Source organism: Plutella xylostella, chromosome 12 (genome assembly GCF_932276165.1).
Source record: "Plutella xylostella chromosome 12, ilPluXylo3.1, whole genome shotgun sequence".
Taxonomy (NCBI): domain Eukaryota; kingdom Metazoa; phylum Arthropoda; class Insecta; order Lepidoptera; family Plutellidae; genus Plutella; species Plutella xylostella.
Window position 1 is genome coordinate 10,560,751 of NC_063992.1, and position 20,915 is coordinate 10,581,665.

The window sequence follows — 20,915 nt, forward strand, 5'->3', positions numbered from 1 at the left end:
GCTCTGCAGACCACATGAAACCGTGGCCAGACCATAAAGAGTAAGTAAGTTCTTATTTTGTTTTGTTATTGCATAATATTCTATTGGTGTCGGTATGATAGTGATGATGAATGAAGAAGTCAGTGATGGTAATAAATAAGTTATGTGTGAGCAGTAAATAAAGTCAATCTAGATAGGTTTTGTAATGATTGTAAGGTTAAGTCTTGAAGGCTTAAGGCTCATATTCTTTACAAAAGGTGTGTTTAAACAAAACAGGTATTATAGGTATTTTGAATAGGTATTTCAAGATGTTGTTTGCATAGAATAGTTGTTTATGTTTTTCTGTCTAGACCCTAAGTTGAAATCTAACTAATCTAAATTGTTGTTAACTTGAGTTGCTAAGTTTTTAGTTTTTTGTTTTAATAAGAAGATTATCTTTAACGTTTGATAATGCTATGTTTTATATTGTGTGTAACCTTGTACTTTACAGTTATTGTAATGAATAAGGCTGACGGCAGCCTTAATGTCAGGATGGCCGAGTGTCGGAGTGGAACAGAACGCAAGGTGAAGTATCCATGACGACGAATAACAGAGGAGCATAGAGTGAAAGCAGAGTGTGAAAAGACGTAAAGACGTAAAGACGATTAAGTTTGGTATAAATTAAACGACGTGATACATCATTAAAATACTACTTTTTATTTATCCCCACATTTATGTATTAGTCTATTAACAGTATCCTAGCCATTTATCTACTTTTTCTAAACCTCAGAGGACATGAGAAATGACTCATTCCTCCATGCCAACTGGAACTATAAGTACTTCTTCTCGTGAAAGCTTCGTGAAAGTATACATTCGTCAACGCCGAGTTACCAATGTTTTTTTGGCAAATACAACGGTCCCTTTTCCGCTTTACGCAGACATAAAATTTATTTGGAAAGATGGTAGGTTTATAATGATGACTTCACTAGTGTATCGCTTTATCTATTATTGCCTTTGCTCACCTGCAGACCGCTTGAAACCGCCAGACAGCCCACAATGGCGGGCTGGGAAGGACATAGGCGCGGTCATAATTGCATCTAGTATTTGTAGTTTTGTACTCACGAAGTATTTAAAATGCGTAGTAGATCATCCGTAGTAAGCCCTGCCCCAGTTACAATTTAACTCAAACTAGTAAATACCAGTGTGAAACTATGGAACCTAGGTAGTTATCGTAACAAACTTTTAGTTATCGCTTGAATATATTAAATAACGTCTTAAACAGGAAGCATGGGTCTGGCCTGAAGGTCTGGGCTGAATGAAGAAGGCCGAGGATGGTGTTTTGGTGGAACTCCTCGGGAGAGGCCCATGTCCAGTCTTGCAGGATTACGGGCTGATGTTGACGACCCTTCTAATCACATAAATATGTCACGTCGTTATTGGATACTCGGCCAGATTTTTACCATCACTTTCAGACACTATCAGATAACATAATTTTAAATTAGTGATGTGTATGTGTATTCAGGGATGATGGTAGCAATTTTTATGGAATAAAAAACATATTATTTATAATACGAATATGTGTATTCATACAATTATAAATAACTTGTTTGTACATAATTTAAGTAAATTAACATTATGTATATTTTAATCTCTTAAGTCTACATAGTTTTAGGCGATATCATTTTGGAATCAAGGGTTAATGGGAATCGTTATGTTAAAATATCTACCTTGTAAAGGGCTCTTTGCTGCATCAATGGTAGAAGTCAGTACATTTAAATGCATTACATTCGAAAATAAAATCAAAAGACTATCAGATGAAAACAATCCGATATTTAAATAATATTGTCTGATAAAGAAATGCGTAGTTCAGTAGAAGATAAAAATGCAATGTTTGATATAAAACGGATGCAAAGAGCCACGTTACATTCTATAATACTTAAATTCAAAGAAACACCCCTTAAAATAAACTACAGTACATGCGTCAAAATGTTAGTCGTTGTATGAGGAAGACCCTCTTTTGGAGTTCCCATCTCTTAGCCATTTAATTTTTCTACAAAAAAACTTGTTGTATTTCTGTGTCTGTAGAGTGGTCTTTATCTAGCAGAAACTATTCATTGGCTGATGACGATTTTAAACTCAAGAAGTAGTCCATTCTGCGTCTGTGGAGTGGTTTATATCTAGCAGAAACTATTCATTGGCTGATGGCGATTTTAAACTCATGAATTGGTCCAAACATGTGGCCACAGTTGACCAACACTCGGACGCATGTACTGTAGGAGCTAGTTATATAAATGCCGGTGGCGGCGGTACTGTCGCGGACAGCTCAGCCCTGCATGATGAGGTGCACGAAGTTCTCGTAGTTGATGTTTCCCTGAGAGTCCTCCTGGCCTTGCAGCAGTTGCTCCACCTGAGAAAAGAACATTTTAAATTATTAAGAATCCTTTGGTAGATACGGATTATGGTTCAGTAATTATGAAGTACTAGAATGAGTGATAAAGAGTTGTAAGTTAGGGATAGAACATCAATAAGGAAACTGTTGTAAATAAAAAATAACAAACGGAAACATATCACAAATATATGGATAATGTTAACATTTATTACAGGAATTGCAAATTTCAGAGCAATAAAAACGAAATGCTTAGCTACTGTATAATCATCTCACAATAGATACAATTTCTAAATACGTCAGGTTGTGGATTGCTAATGAGAGATGGTGGTACTGTTATAATTTACTTTTTTATACGGTCGAAACAGAACTGGGAATCTCGCTATTCAGCGCCCAACGCTACGCTTGTCGGTACGTGATCTCCACTCGAGAACTCTTCTGCTCCACAGACCAGCCACTTTTCTAGCAATGTGTCCGGCCCACTGCCACTTCAGCTTACTGACTCGCTTAGCTATGGTGTAGATTTCGGTTTAGTATACCCTTTTAGCAACACCCTGTATAAGCGTAACTTTTCTTCTGTCAACCAGTAGAAAGCGAGCTCGCGAAAGCCTGGTTGACGGAGAAAAAAGGCGATCCGTTTACTTTACGCTTATATGTGCTGAGACCCTAAGGCCTAAGCTTATTGGCAATGTACTGACCTCGTCATCGCTGAGCTTCTCGCCCAGCGTGGACAGCAGGTGCCGCAGCTCGGCCGAGGAGATGAACCCGTTGCCGTCCTTGTCGAAGTGCCGGAGCCCCTCGATGAAGTCGTTGGCCGTGTCGCCGCTGCGCGCCTTCGAGATTGCCTGCGGACAGGGAAAGTTTTGAGGAATGAGGCAGGTTGTAATGAAGGAACAGAGAAGACTTTCTTCTAAAGCTCCTTATGGAATACTTTTAAGTGATGAACTATGAAGGTATGTAAATTAAAATAATGTACTGCTGTTCTATAAACAAATAAACATACCTACATTTAACAAGTTGCCAGTTACTAGGGTGCCCATGCAATACTTTCAAGACAAACATTATTAATTAAAAACATGGTGGAAACTGAAGTAATATAACTAAGAAGTTAATGACAAAAGAAAAATTGCAACTGCATGAAATCCCTGACTTGCCAAAGTTGATGCCTTTGATTAGGATTTATAAAGAGCTGACTATAATATGTGGAAAAAATGGTTGACTATGACAATTCAGTTTAAATATCTCCAAAAATTCATTGCAGTGTTAATACTGCAGGAAGTTGCATAACAAAATTGATAAATGGGTTATTAGATTACTGAAGCATGTTAACATAAAATAATAATAAGTATCTTCTACCTACAAGTACACACACTCACAACTGCTAGAACAAACACACTCACACAACAGCTAAGAGGTTTACAGTCCACATTCATAAGTGCAGTAGCAGTTACATTCGCTTGTACATAAAATTGTTAATGCCTCAGCCAGTCATAGACCATCTGGGAAACATTCATAGAAATATCAACCTTATAGAGGTAGTGTACTTATGAAGGCATCTGTACAACATATGACATGAATACACATACTGTTCTGGATTGCAGTTGCCGAGGGGGTCCCGTGGACAGTACCTTTCCAAATGTGAATTTAGAACTTGTTAATCCAATTAGGTAATTTTGTGTCTTCTTATAAATGTTTGGTGACTGAGTTATTTCTAATGAAGTGTAACTTTTTATTAGATGCAGTAAAATTTGGTTTAGCAGGTTGCAGTCTTAAATAGAAATAAATGGACCTACTGAGTATCAGTACACCTTTGTTATTATTATGTATCTCTTATGTATGATGATTATCGGTTAGTTATGGAACAATTAGACATTCTGTGAAAATCACATCCCTATTGAGATTAGGCTCTGATGTAAACATTATTTTACATACCTAATGACATTTTCAAAAGTAATTTTACTGCATCTATTTAAAAAGTTGGATTATAATACACAAATGTACCAAGTACTACCAAGACAGTTCATACCTGGTAAATAGGCAGGAAGACTTCGAAGGATATCCTCTCATCGGGCTTGAGGTGGTGCGTGCATTTCTTCACATCAGACTCGGTGGGGTTCTGGCCGAGGGCGCGGAGGGCGTCCCCGATCTGAGCCACATGGATCTTGCCGTCTCCACGAGAGTCAAAGAGCTGGAATGCCTCCTGGAATTCTGAACATCAAATGTTGCATTTTAAGTATAAATTATACTAATGTATATACTGCTATTTACCAGAAATAAAGAAGTGAAAAGTTGAAAACTCTCCAAAAACCTGTCTTTTAAAACTTTCATGACATAGTTTTACTGTGGCTGTTTTATAGATTCTCAATTTTCCACTGGAACCAGTTTTTTTTACATAATTATGCTGAGTTGGTGACTTTAAAATGTAAGGTAATTGTAATTTTTATCAAACTTTTGCTATAAACAGGTTTAATGTTATTTTATACACAAATTATAACCATATGGTGTTAGAGGTCACTTATTATAAGTCAATATCTTGTATTATGATTATGATGTTAGCACAGATTGTAGATGAAGATTAGTACTAGATGTTGGATGTTTTAGACTACCAACCAAATTTTGAATAATTTGTGACCAGGAAAGCTCATAACTACTGCTTATATCACCTTTAAGTAACTAGGTACCTTCAAAAGTACTTAAGTACATCTTATCTTGACAGTATGTATTGTAAAATATTGCAATTTTTTCTAAGTTATGTTTTTACCTTCAACAGAGTTGAGTTTCAGTTTGCTAGGGGGCTCGTACATGAACATTTCGACTATTTAACTGGATGTAGAGCACACAGGTGTAGCCTCAGCCCTGCAGGCACTCACAATGACGGCAACTCGCGCTCGGCGGCCGCGAACCGCCAGATGCTTTTAAAATACAGCCTTATAAGGTAAGTAGGGCGCCTGCAACTCACAGCTTTCTGCCCAATGTTGATCGACTCCGTGACATGAGTCATGCAAGACTACACGCACTCGCCCAGCCCAGCCCACCATTGCACAATAAACCGCTACACCCAACACACTAAATACTTCTGTGATCGATGCAATTAACAGGTATTTCAAGTTTAAATGCGTCCAGAAGATAATGGAAAGAAAGGAAGCGTCGATGTTAAGAATTTGTTTACTCACCAGCCAATTGGTCTTCGGAATATCCGGCCTGCGAAAGGGTATTTCAATGTTATTATAAGGTAAAACTAATATGCATTTAATATTAAAGGTCAAATACGTACCATTTTTCGTATTTTATGGAGATTAGAGCAGAAAATTTAGAAAAACGTTTGATTTCAATAATTTTATTTTACTTTCATTCAGCTTTTGTCTCTTTCTGACGTACAGAATGTGTCATGCATACGTCATTTTGCCAAACCGCCTTACGACCGTTCGGAACCTTCTAAAATCAAATTAAAATATTGATTGCAAATAGAACGTTATTTCAATCAAAATAACATTATAAATAATATATAATGATAATTTTAATGATTTATGAAGATTAAATACAAATATAATAATCACCTTGATCGGCTATTAATACAAGAAAAAGCTCGTCGGAAACCATTCTCCAAGCATTCTATTTATTGAACCGGCACGGCATAACGAACGCTATCAAATGTTATGGATTATGGAGGGACCTTAGAGGGACGATTCGTCTTTATTTGCGGTGATATGATTATTTCAGTGTTTGTCTTTTTTGCTGAGGTTTCGATACAATCTTTGCGTTGGCGAGAGTGTAGAAGTAGCATTTGCTCAAGGCATGAACCATAAACAAGTCATATTTTTTTTGAGGCGCGCGCTGTCGAACTTGTCTATTGAATGTACGTTCAAAACCTTATATAGTTTTACTTTAAAGTACGTTTGGAATTTATTTCTAACTTCGTTTATGTGCAAAATTTGTAAATTTAGATATTTTACAAGATTATAATAATTTCTAAAGTATTTTTACACTATCACGAATTCTATTTTACTTTAAAAGATAATAATATTATGTTAAGAAAATAAACTATTACAACATTTTGAACGTGATGCAGCCATTGATCTTTTTCATCCGGAAAATGCCGATTGCGCTCGAAGAATGATGGCGATGGCACGGTCGGCACGGCACGGCAGTTGAAGTTCAAGAAGTGTTCGTAAAAAGGAAATGGTGTAGCCGCTGAAACGGTTAGTTATTGTTTTATGTAGTCTAGCCCCTAGTAAATACGATATCTCCGGCCGGCACGCTTTACCCGCCGAATTGGTCCAAATTATCATTTCGGGTGTACGATTCGATTACCGTTATCGGACAAACGAGGTGGGAAGGTAACGTCGCCGCCGGCGTAAATCGCTTTGTTACTCTCCACGTGCCTTCGCCATTTGCACCGAGTTCAAGTTCTGTCAATCCGCCCGTGAGGTTACGCCTCGCTGTGGGGGCTAGCACAGATTTCGGCATGCATCAATAATTCGCGACGGTCTATCGCCGAAAAATGGCGAACCGCATTGTGAGCGCGGCGTGGTTGTGGTGGACCGTCTGCCACCACCCTGGCGGGGCGGCGGCGCGTGCAGGCGGCGTGACTGATGCGTGTGTGTTGCAGGCGGAGGCACCATGGCCGGCGAGTTTGTGGAGGGCTGGCTCGTGGCGCAGGTGCTGGGCGAGGGCTCCTACGGAGAGTGAGTACCACCTGACCTTCTTCCTCATTCTACACGCATGCCGCTGCTTCTCACAACCCAATACCGAAGTACGCATTTAGCGCATGCAACAAAGGATTTAAAATTTTTAGGTTATATCACATATCACCACTGTCTCTGGTTGGTTGAATGCTAATTTTGTTTGTGTTTTTCATCTGGCCCACCCAATGTCCTTGAGGCCATGATGCCGAAGTCCTGACCCAATTAATTCCATTTTTATTATTAATAGATTTTCTGTATTTTTGTTTATCTGCACACCTGCTTGATGAACCAAACATATGTTTACATTTTTATTTACAAATATAACCTTATATGTATTAATTTTATAGCCTGTGTGTGTTAAATGGATATTGATTCTTTAGTTTTTATTTTAAAATATAAAACATAAATCTTATTTAATTTGAAGTAAAATCCTTGCAATGTACAACAATACAGAAATTCTAAACATTTTATTTCCAGCTGATAGGTACATTACATTTTGATATATTAATACAGCCATTTATCTTTAAATTAATGGATAGCAGAACTGCAAAAAAAGACCATGAATTAAATGACCATGAACACAAAATAAATACATTTGGCTCTCCCACCATAGGGTTACAATTTTTTGTTCAAATAATGTACCCTCTCTTTATTATTATATTTAAACATCAATGTGTTGTGGGATCACAAAATTTAGTTTCCTATGCTCGGGTTGATGCATCCAAGTAGTTTGTAACTCCATAATAGTCCAACACCCGATCTGTCAGTCTGTAGTGAATTGAATTATAAGTTTAATATTTTTTTGAAGTATTAACATAGGACCATCAGGAGATTATGGTGCTAACAGTCTGTATGTGAGAGTAGCAAAGTTAAATTTAGTTTAAAAAAATACTTTAAGTAATTTTTTACTGAATTAATGCACTGCTACGTACATCTAACTAACAACTATCATTGTGTGGATGGGATTAAAGCTCTCCAGTGTTAATGTTTATTTAATTTTTCTACCTTTGTTAGGTATTCTATATTATTTTTCTGTTGATGCAGACAATCCCCATACTCATTTCGCTCATCTTAAGCTGTACATAAATAAATAAATACATATTTCCAATCAGCCCATACCATATGAAGGGTACAGGGAAAGAGAGGGCTCATTGATGTCGATTCTGAAGGCACAAATTCTATTCAATTCAATTTGAATTTTACAGTATTTTTTTAGAAAACCTTAATTTTTTTTGTGTAAAATTCGACTCTGAGTTTCCCTGTAAATAGCATTTTTCTCTGGTAAAATGTATATGTCGCAGGCAACTGATTTAATCTCCTGTTTGATTGAACCACTAGCCCGTTCATTGGATGGCGCTGTTCAGTTGTATGACTAAAGGACAACTCGTCAAGTCGTTGATTGTAACGTTTGACGTCTTGACTGAACGTCAACGTCGTGACAGCACTAAAATTAGAATTTGTGCCTTCAGAATCAACATTAATGAGCCCCTTCTTTTCCTGTACCCTTCATATACTTCCTCATCGCATCTCCCGACCACCTCTACCATGACGGCACGGCTTTTCTCAGAAGTGAGGGCGCAGCCTCCGAGCGGCCCGAGCCGCCGGCGGCCATTGAAAGGCGACTTGACCGTGACCGACGGATTTCACAGACAAAGACGGAACTGCTGCATTTCGACTAGAAAAAAATATGGCGCCGAACGGCTCGGCGCGCCGCATCCTTGAAAGTTTAACCACCCCGCGCGGTCACTGCCTTGTTTTTCGCCAACTTGCAAATGGCTGCCATCACAAAATAAATGATTGTTTGCACTCTTTCGGCGTCACGTTCTGTGGCGCGAGACCCAAGCGTAGCCAGGTAGATTATCTTTAGGTAGTCTTGCGTTTATTCCGTATTTTTTTCAAGTTCTCTGCCTATGCATAGAGAGACTAGGATTGCTACAACAGTATCGAAGATAAGCAATAGCGTTTCTCCACCATAAATGTACATTTTTCTCGAGTAAGCCACACCAGTTAGTTACGACTAGAGTCTAGGATTGTAATTTACTGTATAATCTATAATCCATCAGCCTAATGTCGCCATAATATTTGAACCTGCTGTAAATTTCCATCTCATCTCGGCGACAGACTCCGGTCGGCGTGGGCGAACATTTCTTCTGAGAAGTTACTCATATCTTATAGGCTCAAACATTAGCCTAGATACTAGGACCGTGGTAATTAAAAAACAAAATTTTCCAAGAAGAACTGGCTATGATAAATACCTAAATCACATTGTAATATTAGTTTTGTTCCACAGGCTTCCACTGAACTGTCGATATAACATCAAACGCGGTATTAATTAAAGCATAATTTACATCCACCATGTTCCGCTGAGCAACTTCTTATCAGTCTCCCACGACTCAACTGTAACCTCCATTGTACCCATTCTAATTCGCGAATAAGTCACGTATGTAACACAAACTGTAGCCATGTTATGTATTCTCGCTATACATTAGGTACCCAACGCTTACCTCACTCACAAATCTCGTGACGTCACGCAATATCGTTCTCTTTACATACAGGAGATGTCAATATGGAAACTGGTTTATTTGAATCGTTACCCTTCTAATGGGACTGAATGTAACTCGTTCATTACAGCTCAGTCGAGATAAGAGCCGGTGATGGCGTGTTATATAATTGAATATGCCATTTGATTACATTACTGTATTTACTTATGTTAGGATGTCTGTCTAGGGGTTTAATCTAAATATCGGTATATTATTACGGAGGAAATTAACATTGATCAGTTAGATAAGGCAGCTGTAGTTTCATCAACTCAAATACTTCAACGCTGGCAGTATTCTCTAATAACAAAAAGTACATTTTTCATTGAAATACAGCAACAACTGAGTTTCAGTCATGTTTCAGCCACTCTTGTCTACACAGCTTCCGTCGCAACTTTAAAAGCTTTAGCACGACCATTGTGTACTAACAGAATAATGCATAACTTCGATCCTAGAGCTTTCCCGGAGCCACAAGTTTAACACTAGTGGGTGTAGTCTGGTTGGTAACTTGTTGTCACAAAGTTAGCTTTCGTGTTCGGAGTTGTCTTGTTAGGTGAAGGCAGTAGTGATATCTACATGAAAGTTATTGCAGTTTAGGTACCTAGTTGTGTGCTTACGGTCGTAATTTATTGAATCAATCTTTCTGTTTATTTGTTACACAACATGTCATAAAAACTCACAGATCGAAAAAATATATACATTCACGCATAGGAAATAAAAAATATACATTCCATCATCTGCCAATTATCATCCACTGCTAGACTTCTCTCTGCTAGGCCTCTCCCAAGGTCTTCAAACAAACACTTTTACCACCACCGATCCATTTAAGGTCTAGCAGGCTGGAAGGTACTACAAGGCTTTACCCCTTCCCTATCACTCCCCTTACCTTCACCCACTAACCACCCCTCCACCCACAGGGTGCGGCTGCTAGTGAACGCGCGCACCGGCGCCTCCGTGGCCCTGAAGACGGTCCGCTCTGACCCTGCCTCGGGCTCCGCGGGCACCACGCTGGCGGCGCGCGAGGCGGCGCTGCACCGCGCGTTGAGACACCCGCACGTGTTGAGGTGTCTCGGCGAGCGCACGCACGGGGACTTGCACTACATGTTTCTGGAGTACGCGCAGGGAGGGGAGCTGTTTGATCGGATAGGTTAGTCGGTTTTTTTTATTTTTGCATGTCCCATTGTACAGCGAGGTGTCAGAGACGACGCCGAGTAATAGGCGCCAGGACACACATTTTGTGATCATTATTATAGAGCGTCTAACATTCCATTGACCTTAGGCGGGTTGCCGGTGGTTGGATGAGGAAGGCCAAGGACCGAGTCTTGTGGCTCTCCTTCACGAGAGGCCTATGTCCAGCAGTTGATGATTATTGGCCGATAATGATGATGATGTCTAAAATTTCAAGGAAGATTGACAGTGTTAAGAGATAACAATACGGTGGCTTATATTTACAGACACTCATTAACATAAGACACGTGCATTGTTGCACCCATTTATCGCCGATCGATGTCGCAGGGCGTGGTAATGCAGCTAAATTTTGAGGCGTATCCCAATAACACGAGCACAGCATAATATCTGAAGTATTCTAAAGTTAATAAACCAGCCGGGAATCGAACCCGGGGCCTTCGGCGAAGTCACCAGCCGCTGTCGCGAACTGGTTCTTACTGGGCTTTTATTGCGCAGTGAATCGTTTACGAGCGAGCGTCTGGCGGAGTCAGTCTGCGTACAAAAATGATGCGTTTTTTTTCTTGTTACAAAAAATATGCGTGTGTGAGTTGTTGCTAACTCGGTAACAGATAGGTAATAAAATTTTGAATATTCAAATGATCATTTTTATGCACACCTCATACGATGCTGTATTAGCAGTTACATAATGGAGTATCGTATTTCATTTACGATGCACTATAAACTATAACATCCATCAATCGGTTTGATTGGTATAGTTCAGATAGTTAGTGCTCCTACTTAATTAGGATAGCCCAGTGCATTATCATTTTAGATTTAAACCCCTAACCGTATAACAGTGGTTTGATAAATCTTATGAACCGACAGTAGACCATTGTTGATATTACAAAGGTATTCTCATCGATTATTTTAGACCTATCCGAACAGCTATTGAACACTTTTAAGCCCGTTCATACATAGGCTTTGACTTCGTCAGTGACAAACGTTTTCACCGCCGTAAAATGATTCGCCAGTCAAATTAGCGTCAGCGCGCTGACTGACTGTTGTTTAATTACGTGTGGGGCAACCTGAGGCTAGCACGGGGCGCATTTAAGGTAAAAGTTTTGCATCGCGCAGCCTCGAAGCGATGGTGAACTTGTCACGTCTTAAATGCGCCCCGTGCTATAGCCTCAGGTTGCCCCACACGTCCTAATCAAACAACAGGCGATAAATCATCTTAGAAGGCACATTCCGTGTACCCCTACTGACCGACTAGCTGATCCCATATCCTCATCCAACAGAGCCGGACTTGTCCCATAATATCATTTAATCCACTTACCCCCCAACAGAGCCCGACGTGGGCATGCCGTGCGGGCCGGCGCGGCGCTACTGGCGGCAGATCCTGGACGGCGTGCAGTACCTACACTCGCGGGGCGTCGCTCACCGCGACCTCAAGCCCGAGAACCTGCTGTTGGACCACGATGATAATGTCAAGATATCCGACTTCGGCATGGCCACGCTCTTTAGGTGAGGTATGTCGATGTTCACTTGTTTATTTATTATCCTAGGTTGGGTTGTTTATGGAAATATTTATTGCATTCATGTTGTACCGTTAGCCTGCATAAGTAGCTATACACTAGTGATGGGCCGAATGTGGTTTGAACCGAAGTTCGGCTTCGGCCGAACATTCGGTAAAAATTAAAAGTTCGGCCGAAGTTCGGCCAAATATTCGGTTAAATTTGTAGCTTTCGTAATTCTATTATACTTTGATAAACTTCAAAGTGCAAATTTTTGTTAGACTTAAGTATCGTAAAGCAATCACTGAATACCAAAAATGGTGTGAGCATAAGCATACCATTAATATTTATGAAATACGTATTCAACCATATCCCACATCATCAAAACAACAAAAATATTGATCCCCAATTTAGATGCAATGAAATAATAACTTGATACATTTACCCGTTTCTGAGAAAAAGTGTGGTGACAGACAGACAGACGGACGGATAACAAAGTGATCCAATAAGTTTTTTTCCATTCGAGATACGGAACCTTAAAAACGAATACAGCTGTTCTATAAATTTTAGTATTTAAGTTGTTCTATGAAATAAAGGGTTTTTTTTTCGAGATTTTAGAGTGGTTTAAAAAGTGGCCAAGCATTACTGGTAGTCTCACTCGCCTACAACTGATAACAACACTGAAAAAAATCCACACTGTATTCTATAAAAAAATGTAGAAATAGGTGTGCCGAATGTTCGGCATTTGAACCGAATTTCGGCCGAATACCGAAGTTCGGTTAAACCTGCCGAAGTTCGGTTGAACCGAATGTCTACCGAATTTCGGCCCATCTCTACTATACACTTTTGTACCTTGTCAAACTACCTACATAACCGACTGTCAATGTTTGAATAGGCAGTTTATGAGTTTGACAAGGTACAAATGTGTACAGCTACTTATGCAGCTGACTGTACATAGGAGGTTACAGTTTACAAAATCAGGTGTCATTACGTCCCCGCTTTCCCGAAGGGTATTGCTTTTGGTACCTTAACCTATATTTCTATTCAGATGTTTAAACATAATGATACAGTGGAGAAAAAAAAACTTCTCTTTTACAGTCATAGTCCTATGATATGTTCAGTGGATGGTTCACAACACAACACATCCCCAACCTTCGCCATCCAAACCACTCTACCGCATCTTACCTAGCACCTTCCTATCAAGCCATTCCCCACAGGCACGGCGGCACACTCTACCTGAGTCCTTGGCATAGTGATATGTTCAGTAGACACAACACATCCTCCATCACCATCCAAACCACTCTACTGCATCCTTACTAACAAGGCATCCCCCACAGGCACGGCGGCAAAGAGCGCGTGCTATCCCGAGTGTGCGGCACTTTACCCTACGCGGCCCCCGAGGTTCTTTCGGCGGCGCAGCGCCCGTACCGCGCCGCGCCCGCCGACCTGTGGGCCGTGGCCGTCGTGCTGGTCGCCATGCTGGCTGGAGGTCAGTGGAGGGTGCAGATGGAGGTGTTGAGGCAGATTCTGAAGTGCGGATTTGATCACACACGCGGATTCCACGTCTTAGAATGAATACTTGTATGAAAAGAGCACTTGTGGGTGTCGCGCATGCGGGGAAATCCGCACGATGTTAAAAACAGCCTTTACTTTAAAGGCACTCTTTGCTGGCTGAACAATTCAGAATCTGCCTCGACCAGTTCAATATTGTAGTATGTTTAATACTCTCAATTGTACATAGCCATTTTCATATATCTTTGTTACGTTAATGTGTTTCTTTTTACATAGGTGTCCATCATTGGGCATTGTTTTCAGCATGTCCCTCCGTTACCCTAACTCCCTAGTAACATTAAGCATGAAGTTTGAATTAACCATGTCGCATGTTCACGCAAGTGCAGTGAACGTTCACGAAGACCGCTAGTGAAGCTGCATGGGCGCGGCTCGGCTCTTTGGTATCCTAGCTGTAGGCGTTTACGAAGCGGCCTAAAGTTATGGTACCGAAGTCCCGGGCCTCGCCATTCGCTACGTACCTTTTTTGTTTGCAACCTTTTTGGTAAGCTTATTTTTTGTTATAACTTTTTTTTTGTTGTCGTACTGAAACTAGCCAGATCAAGGCCTGCCGAGATTATCTAATATGTTTGTGTTGTTTTACTGCAGTGTTATATTTTTTTATTGTTATGCCGTCATCATCATCAGAGGCACTTAGCAGTTCACTGTTCGTTCAGAGTTGAGCTCAGTAATGTTGGATGTTGTTAGACCAACCATAAACTACTTGGATAGTAGTATTATTTGATGCTTATAATAATACTACTATACATACTATTATTATAGTTTCCTAGCTATAATAATAAGGGAGAAGTTTCCTTTATGGCAACACTATTATTGTGCAAGAGCCCTAGTCTTGTCGCTTGGACTGTATATCTCACATATTGTTTCCAATATTTAATAGTTTCTTAATGGATTTGATTTGATGCTAATGTACTAGTGCATTAAAATTGTTTACCTAATCTTTGTTTTTATGATTCTGTACTAATAGTGTATGTAGAATATAACTTACATTGTACTTATAGTGATACTTACTACTACTTAAATTATCGATTACTTATTTAAGTTGGCCATACTTTCACCTAAGTTTAATCTACAGGTCTTCCACTGTGTGATAATATTTTGTATATTGTCTTATTGTACAGGGTGGAATTTTGTAAGTTAACCTCACAAAGACAGTTCTATGTAAGTACCTATTAGTTTGAGACCATCACTTATAGAAGAGTCTTCACAAAATTCCACCCTGTACTTTGAATGTGTCTTTAGTATATATCACTGTCATCACATTCTAACACTCAACCACCATCCTTACCAACCCTTAAACCTGCCACCGTCAACCGCAGAGCTCCCGTGGGAGAAAGCCCACCCTGACTGCGCCAACTACGCAGCCTGGCTCTCCGGCGGCGGCGCGCGGCCGTGGGGCAAGCTCACCACTCGCGCGCTGACGCTTGTGAAGCGAGCGCTGCAGCCGGAGCCCGCCAAGAGATACACCCTTGAACAGCTGATGAGGCACCCCTGGACTACGGCCAGCGGGGCGGATGAGGTCGACTCGCCTAAGGAAGGTATGTGGAGATGTGGGAAAGGGTGGAAATGGAGAGGCCAAGACTGTCTGGCTGGTTGGCTTTGCGAGTTGTAGATAATTTATTTGGAGACATGGATTGAATTGGCACCAGTGATCGAGATGTATTTGCACTTTGCAGTTGAAAATAAATTTTACATTTGGTAAAAGGCTTCGTGGTAACTGATTCAATCCAATATTTGTAGCACTTTAAGTGCAAATACTGCTTCCACTGTGTCCTTCATCTAAATAAACTGCTTTATATTGAATGTATTTAATGTAATGAGAAGACGCAAGATCTACCAAGATGGAAAAGTCATGTAGCGGTGATGAATTTATCTGATTATTGGTGACAAGAAGAGGAAACTAACGCAGGTCCATTCCAGGTACTAGGTGACTCTGAGTGGTTGAATATCTCAGAGCTGTCTGGTGCCTCAACATGGATCTCGGTAACCAATCCTCGAGACAACCAACTCACCAACTTCTACGTGCTCATCAAGAGCATAACACACTCTTGACATCAACAGCCAATTGGAATCGGAACCTATTTTAATATGAGCGAAATTGGACCGAGCGTTCACGTATCATGCACTCCTGGCTTGAGACTCAACACTACAGAAGACAGTGGATGAAGAAAAGTTACCCGACAATGGAAGACAAACGAAGCACCGCGCCGGCGCTTTGGCGATTTAGCTCCATGACGTGTCGCAGGCTCATAAAGCTAGATTACCAAAGCACCGTCCGTGCTGGTACTACGGTCGGCTGCCACTGGATAATATCACTGCTCAATGCATGTCTTTGTTAATGTTTTATGTATTTCTTGTGTCTGTGTATAATTACTTTTTTGATGAAATCATGGACTGCTGCTTTGGCTGTATGGCTTCGTCTTCCTTTCTAGTAGGAAAGTCGCACCGGACAAACATTGCCGACTAAACATTGATCTTTTTGGCAAAACTCGGGTCGAATTTGCTTTAACATGAAGACCGCTTTTTAGTACTGTTCCAACGTTAATTTCATTAACAGTGCAAATAAATGCTATTGTTTCGTAAATGCTATTCCTTTCGGTAGACCGGAAGAATAAGCGTACAAATACGGAGGCCTTTACCCTACAGTGGGCGATAGAAGGCTGATATAATGTTGATGATTATTTTCTATCCCTCAACCGCCCCTGAACCAACCACCCCACCCCCACAGAGTCGTCGTGGCGCGGCTACAGCTCGCAGCCGGCGGCGGCGGCGGGCGCGCTGTCGGCGGCCGACATGGACGACATGCTCAGCTACTCGCAGCCCGCGCACGCCGACGACATGTTGCTGGCGACACAGAGCGACAGGCAGACGCAGCTCACGCAACAGGTATGGACTATCGTGAAGACGGATAGAGTTTTTATGGGTGAGCCAGGAACTTTCTGATAGCTTGGTATCCTGATGCATATTCCTACCTCTTCACCAACATGTCAGCGTACTGCTACAATCTTTCAAATTCATTAAAGTTACCCGTATACTGGTAGCTATTCTGTAGGCAGAAATTCTAATTTTAACGCAGTCAAACTATAATTTTGCTAGCAAAAAAATACATTTGATACATGGAAACATTCGTAGAGTCAAATTTTAATTAAAGAATTTAAGTTTTTGATACCTCTAAAATTAGAATTTCTGCTTTCAGAATCGATATTGATAACTAGTTGTAACAAAGTGGTATTTGTACTAAGCCGCAACTTTGATGATGGTCACCCTTGCTTAGAATGCCACTTTTGCTACATTTTGTGTACTCAACTCCATAGTAAACTCCGTATGACCCCAAAAGTGAACAAACAATGCTGTGACTTCTATTCTAACCTTGTTCCCCCCCACAGAGCGTGCTCCAGCGCCTAGTCCGGCGCATGACGCGCGTGTGGGTGCGCGTGGACGAGGCGGCGGCGCTCCACGCGCTGTGCGGGGTGCTGAGCGAGCAGCACTACCAGCACCACTATGTGCACCCGAGGATCGTGAGTAGTCTCACTGTCTGTAGTATAGACAGGGTGTCCACTTTCTAGAAAGTCAGGGATAGTCAGGGAAAAGTCAGGGAAGCTCAAGGTGGTCATGGAAAGTCAGTGAAATTGATGGGCCACCTGGAAAGTCAGGGAAAAATGACTATTGAAGCTTTTTTTTTTGCAAAATTGTAGTTTTTTTTACAATTTTAAACGTAAAATACATAAGTCATAAAATAAAATCTCCTAAGCCAGATTCCAGACTCAGTTCATAGTTTGTTAAAATGATGTCCCCTTAATTCAATTTGTTTCAAAAAAGTGTGATTCAGCTTGCCATTCTAAACAACTTTTGTTTTAAGAGTTTTAGGAGTTGGTTATAAAAAAAAAGTCCTCATATAACGTGTTGGTGCAAACGAACTGTCGCTCTATTCTCATACCTACTTTGGCACGTAATGAAAAAATTTAAGACGTCGCGCCGATACGAAAATATTTGATTTCGGTTTTGTTTTAGTTAATTTGGTTTTTAAGGCCCTCACATTACTATACCCCTGGGACTGGTACAAGTTTTATACACAAAATTATAAAGTTTATTTTATCTAAGTACCTGCTTAAATTTCACATTTTCATTTACAATCTGAAAAATAAAATGAGGAGACGTACTTTCAATGCACACTACTAATCCTACCATCAATAAGTCTGTTTTTAAGGATAGATAATAGTTCTAACCAACGTCTTTTGCAATAATAACCAGTGGATCCCGCTTTGGCTTCCAGATTTAAATGTTATTTTTAAAATTAAAAAGAGCGGTGGTATGTCAGTTGGGTAAGCGCCCGCTTCTCACGCAAGAGATGCGGGTTCGAATCCCGGCGCTGACAGGTACCAATGAGTTATTTTAACTAAAGTACAATTCATACCATCGCTCTTACGGTGAAGGAAAACATCGTCAGGAAACCTGCATATCTAGATTTAGCACATCTATGTATGTGAACCCACCAACCCGCTGTGGACCAGCGTGGTGGGAAATGGTCCAAGCTTAGGAAGGCAGTTTATTTAAGAGAGCCAGGTGCAGGTACCTACCTACACAGAGACTAGAATAGAAATTATAATATATATATTTCTCAATTTCGCAAATACTAAAAATAATTACACGTTATGACAAAATAAACGTATTTAAACTTTGTTGTAAGTACCAAAAAATCAAGTAGGTAGGTACTTATTTTTACTTAATTTATCATTGTTTTCTATGTACAGAATGTTGCAATAGTGGTTGGTGTACATAGCCAAAATGGGGTGACTCAGGGGGTTAGTTCTACGAGTTTTTAAAATTCGCGATATATTATTTTTTTCTTCAATAGTAAAACTTCACCTGGCTTACAAAGTTGGTATAAAGCATTTTTATTCGAATTTTGTGTTGTTCAAAATGACCTGCCTGAGTCAATCTCGACTCTTTCGGCTTAATATAGATAGATAGATAGATAGAGTACTCTTTATTTGTACACCAAGAAATGATTAACAATTTTTCATAGACACTTAACTAGGGTACAAAAGGCGGTCTTATCGCTTATAGCGATCTCTTCCAGACAACCTTTGGATGGATGGACTAGAGATATAAAAGGGGTACAGTGTACTTACTCAAGGAATATAGTATAATTTAAGTTATTATTATCTAACTAAACACTAAATATAAGCAAAAAAAAATAATAAAAAATACACACAAGTACATACGCCTACTACATGTATTATAATACACAATTATATACAATATAATACATATATAAATATATACAAACACATATATACATATAATAATAATAATAATAATAATAATAATAATAAAAACGTTTATTCCGTGCCATCGCACACACACAGAAAAAAAAAGAAAACATAATGAAAAACAGTAATAAATGAACACAAAGACCTTATGACTAAACAAAAGAAATAGATGAGAGGATATGTGTGCGTTGTCTGGCACCGATATACATACATATATCATATACATACACATACATAATATACAGATTTTGCTGCCCCTTGTATAAATATTTTACGCAGTCGAAGTTCGTATAATAAGTTTGAAGCAACTGAACGGAAAACTTTCAAATCAAGCTTTTGTTTATTTTGATCTCTGGTCAGGGAAAATTTCTGAAATGGTCAGGGAAAGTCAGGGAAAAGTCAGGGATTTTTTGGAGCATTTTGAGTGGACACCCTGATAGAAGATGTAGGTTGTGATGATCTTGTGAGTTCTACTGACGCTGCAGGAGTTAGGTAGGTCATTATAGGATCGGTCACAAGCCTAGCTACGACTGATGGACATAGGCTTCTCCTAAAGTCCACGTCAAGAGCCACAACTATGGCCGTGGACACTGTCCTCGGCCGTATTCATCCAACCAAGTGTCTTTTTCGAGCTAGAAAGCTTTTACGATGACTCATCATTAAAACTGACAGACTTTAATTTTGTAAGGTATGTGTTCACTCACATGTTCTTCGACGGTTGTACATCATCTTACAACACTAACCTAGGTCCTAGACCAATTACGTAAGCCTCATCAGCACAAAGCTAACCGCCAACCCTTTACCTCCGCAGCTGGCCATCGAATGCGGCTCTGGCCTCAAGATGCGCGCGTGGGCGCTGCGAGCGGGCGCGGCCAGCGGGGACCCCACAGTTCTGTTGGAGTTCCGCCGCTCCCGGGGCTGCGGGCTCGAGTTCAAGCGCCGCTACCTGCAGATCAAGCAGGCCCTGGCTTCCATCGCCGCGCCCCCGCCGCCCCTGAGCCGGGACCTGTTGGCGCCCCCCATAGCCTCGCAGGATGTAGGCGAAGCCATGGATGAGACGTGACGTGGAGGTTTATGTCAGTGTATGAGATGTTTGGCTTACTTAGTTGCGTTCCCAGTAGGCAAACTGTTAGTGGCGAAACGGTTTAGTATGCCGAGTGTTCACAGTTAGCTCATTTACGCTGACTCAACGCGATTTGCAGCATTACATGCCCCGATGAGTAACGAGCGAACAGTTAGGCTACTGGGATCGCAAGCTTAAGTTAAAGTTTGTAATCGAAAGAGCTGTTAAATTGATGTTCAAGTTAAATGGTCTGATTTTTAATAGTGTGATTGTTTTAAATATGTAGTAGGTTAGAGCTTCCACGACTGCCATGGTTTCTGAAGCCATAATGAGATGTGTTTGAACGTAGTGGAATGTTCCAAGTCAGATTAATTATTCATAAAACAAATCTGATTTAGCGAAGCATGTTTTTAAGTATATTTTAGTGAAGTCGCCGTCTGTAAGATAATTCAAGGCGCAAGGATGTTTGTTTTAGATTTAGATATTTTTTTAACCTAAGTATGTATGTGTAAGTAAAGCTGGGCATCCGCCATGTGATAAATGACACTGTTAATCTGCACAATAGCGTTTAAAACATATTTTTGTACTTGTTAATACTTTTATATTTAAGACTGAATCATTTGATACTTTTAAAAAGATACAAATATAAAATCATTTAATTACGTCCTTCTTTAATTTAACTCTTGATAGGTCACAATATTATGAATCCATAAGGGGATATCGTTCTATAAAGGGTTTTAGGGATTATTAAGTTCCCTGGTAT

At 40.2% G+C, this 20,915-nt stretch overlaps 2 protein-coding genes across 5 annotated transcripts; one reads left to right on the plus strand and one right to left on the minus strand.

The window, feature by feature from the left end:
* Positions 1-2,115: 2,115 nt before the first annotated feature.
* Positions 2,116-5,773, minus strand: LOC105388997 (myosin-2 essential light chain). 4 transcript variants are annotated; one of them, XM_048624726.1, is made up of 6 exons: positions 5,619-5,773; positions 5,518-5,545; positions 4,371-4,552; positions 3,931-3,972; positions 3,043-3,189; positions 2,116-2,365 (listed from the first exon to the last, which is right to left on the minus strand). In XM_048624726.1, the coding sequence occupies exons 1-6, from the start codon at positions 5,619-5,621 to the stop codon at positions 2,282-2,284; spliced, it is 486 nt and encodes a 161-aa protein (XP_048480683.1). In that variant the 5' UTR covers positions 5,622-5,773; the 3' UTR covers positions 2,116-2,281. The 4 variants fall into 4 exon arrangements, with proteins under 4 accessions (XP_048480683.1, XP_037975271.2, XP_048480682.1 ...); XM_038119343.2 differs by lacking the exon at positions 3,931-3,972 and having other exon boundaries at positions 5,619-5,770; XM_048624725.1 differs by lacking the exons at positions 5,518-5,545; positions 5,619-5,773 and adding an exon at positions 5,106-5,380.
* Positions 5,774-6,400: 627 nt separating this feature from the next.
* On the plus strand, positions 6,401-20,814 carry LOC105388996 (serine/threonine-protein kinase grp). The gene is made up of 9 exons (XM_048624722.1): positions 6,401-6,543; positions 6,954-7,029; positions 10,484-10,713; positions 12,080-12,257; positions 13,585-13,736; positions 15,136-15,354; positions 16,545-16,702; positions 17,203-17,334; positions 19,901-20,814. Exons 2-9 carry the CDS (start codon positions 6,965-6,967, stop codon positions 20,150-20,152), a joined length of 1,386 nt encoding a protein of 461 aa, XP_048480679.1. The 5' UTR covers positions 6,401-6,543; positions 6,954-6,964; the 3' UTR covers positions 20,153-20,814.
* Positions 20,815-20,915: the final 101 nt, after the last annotated feature.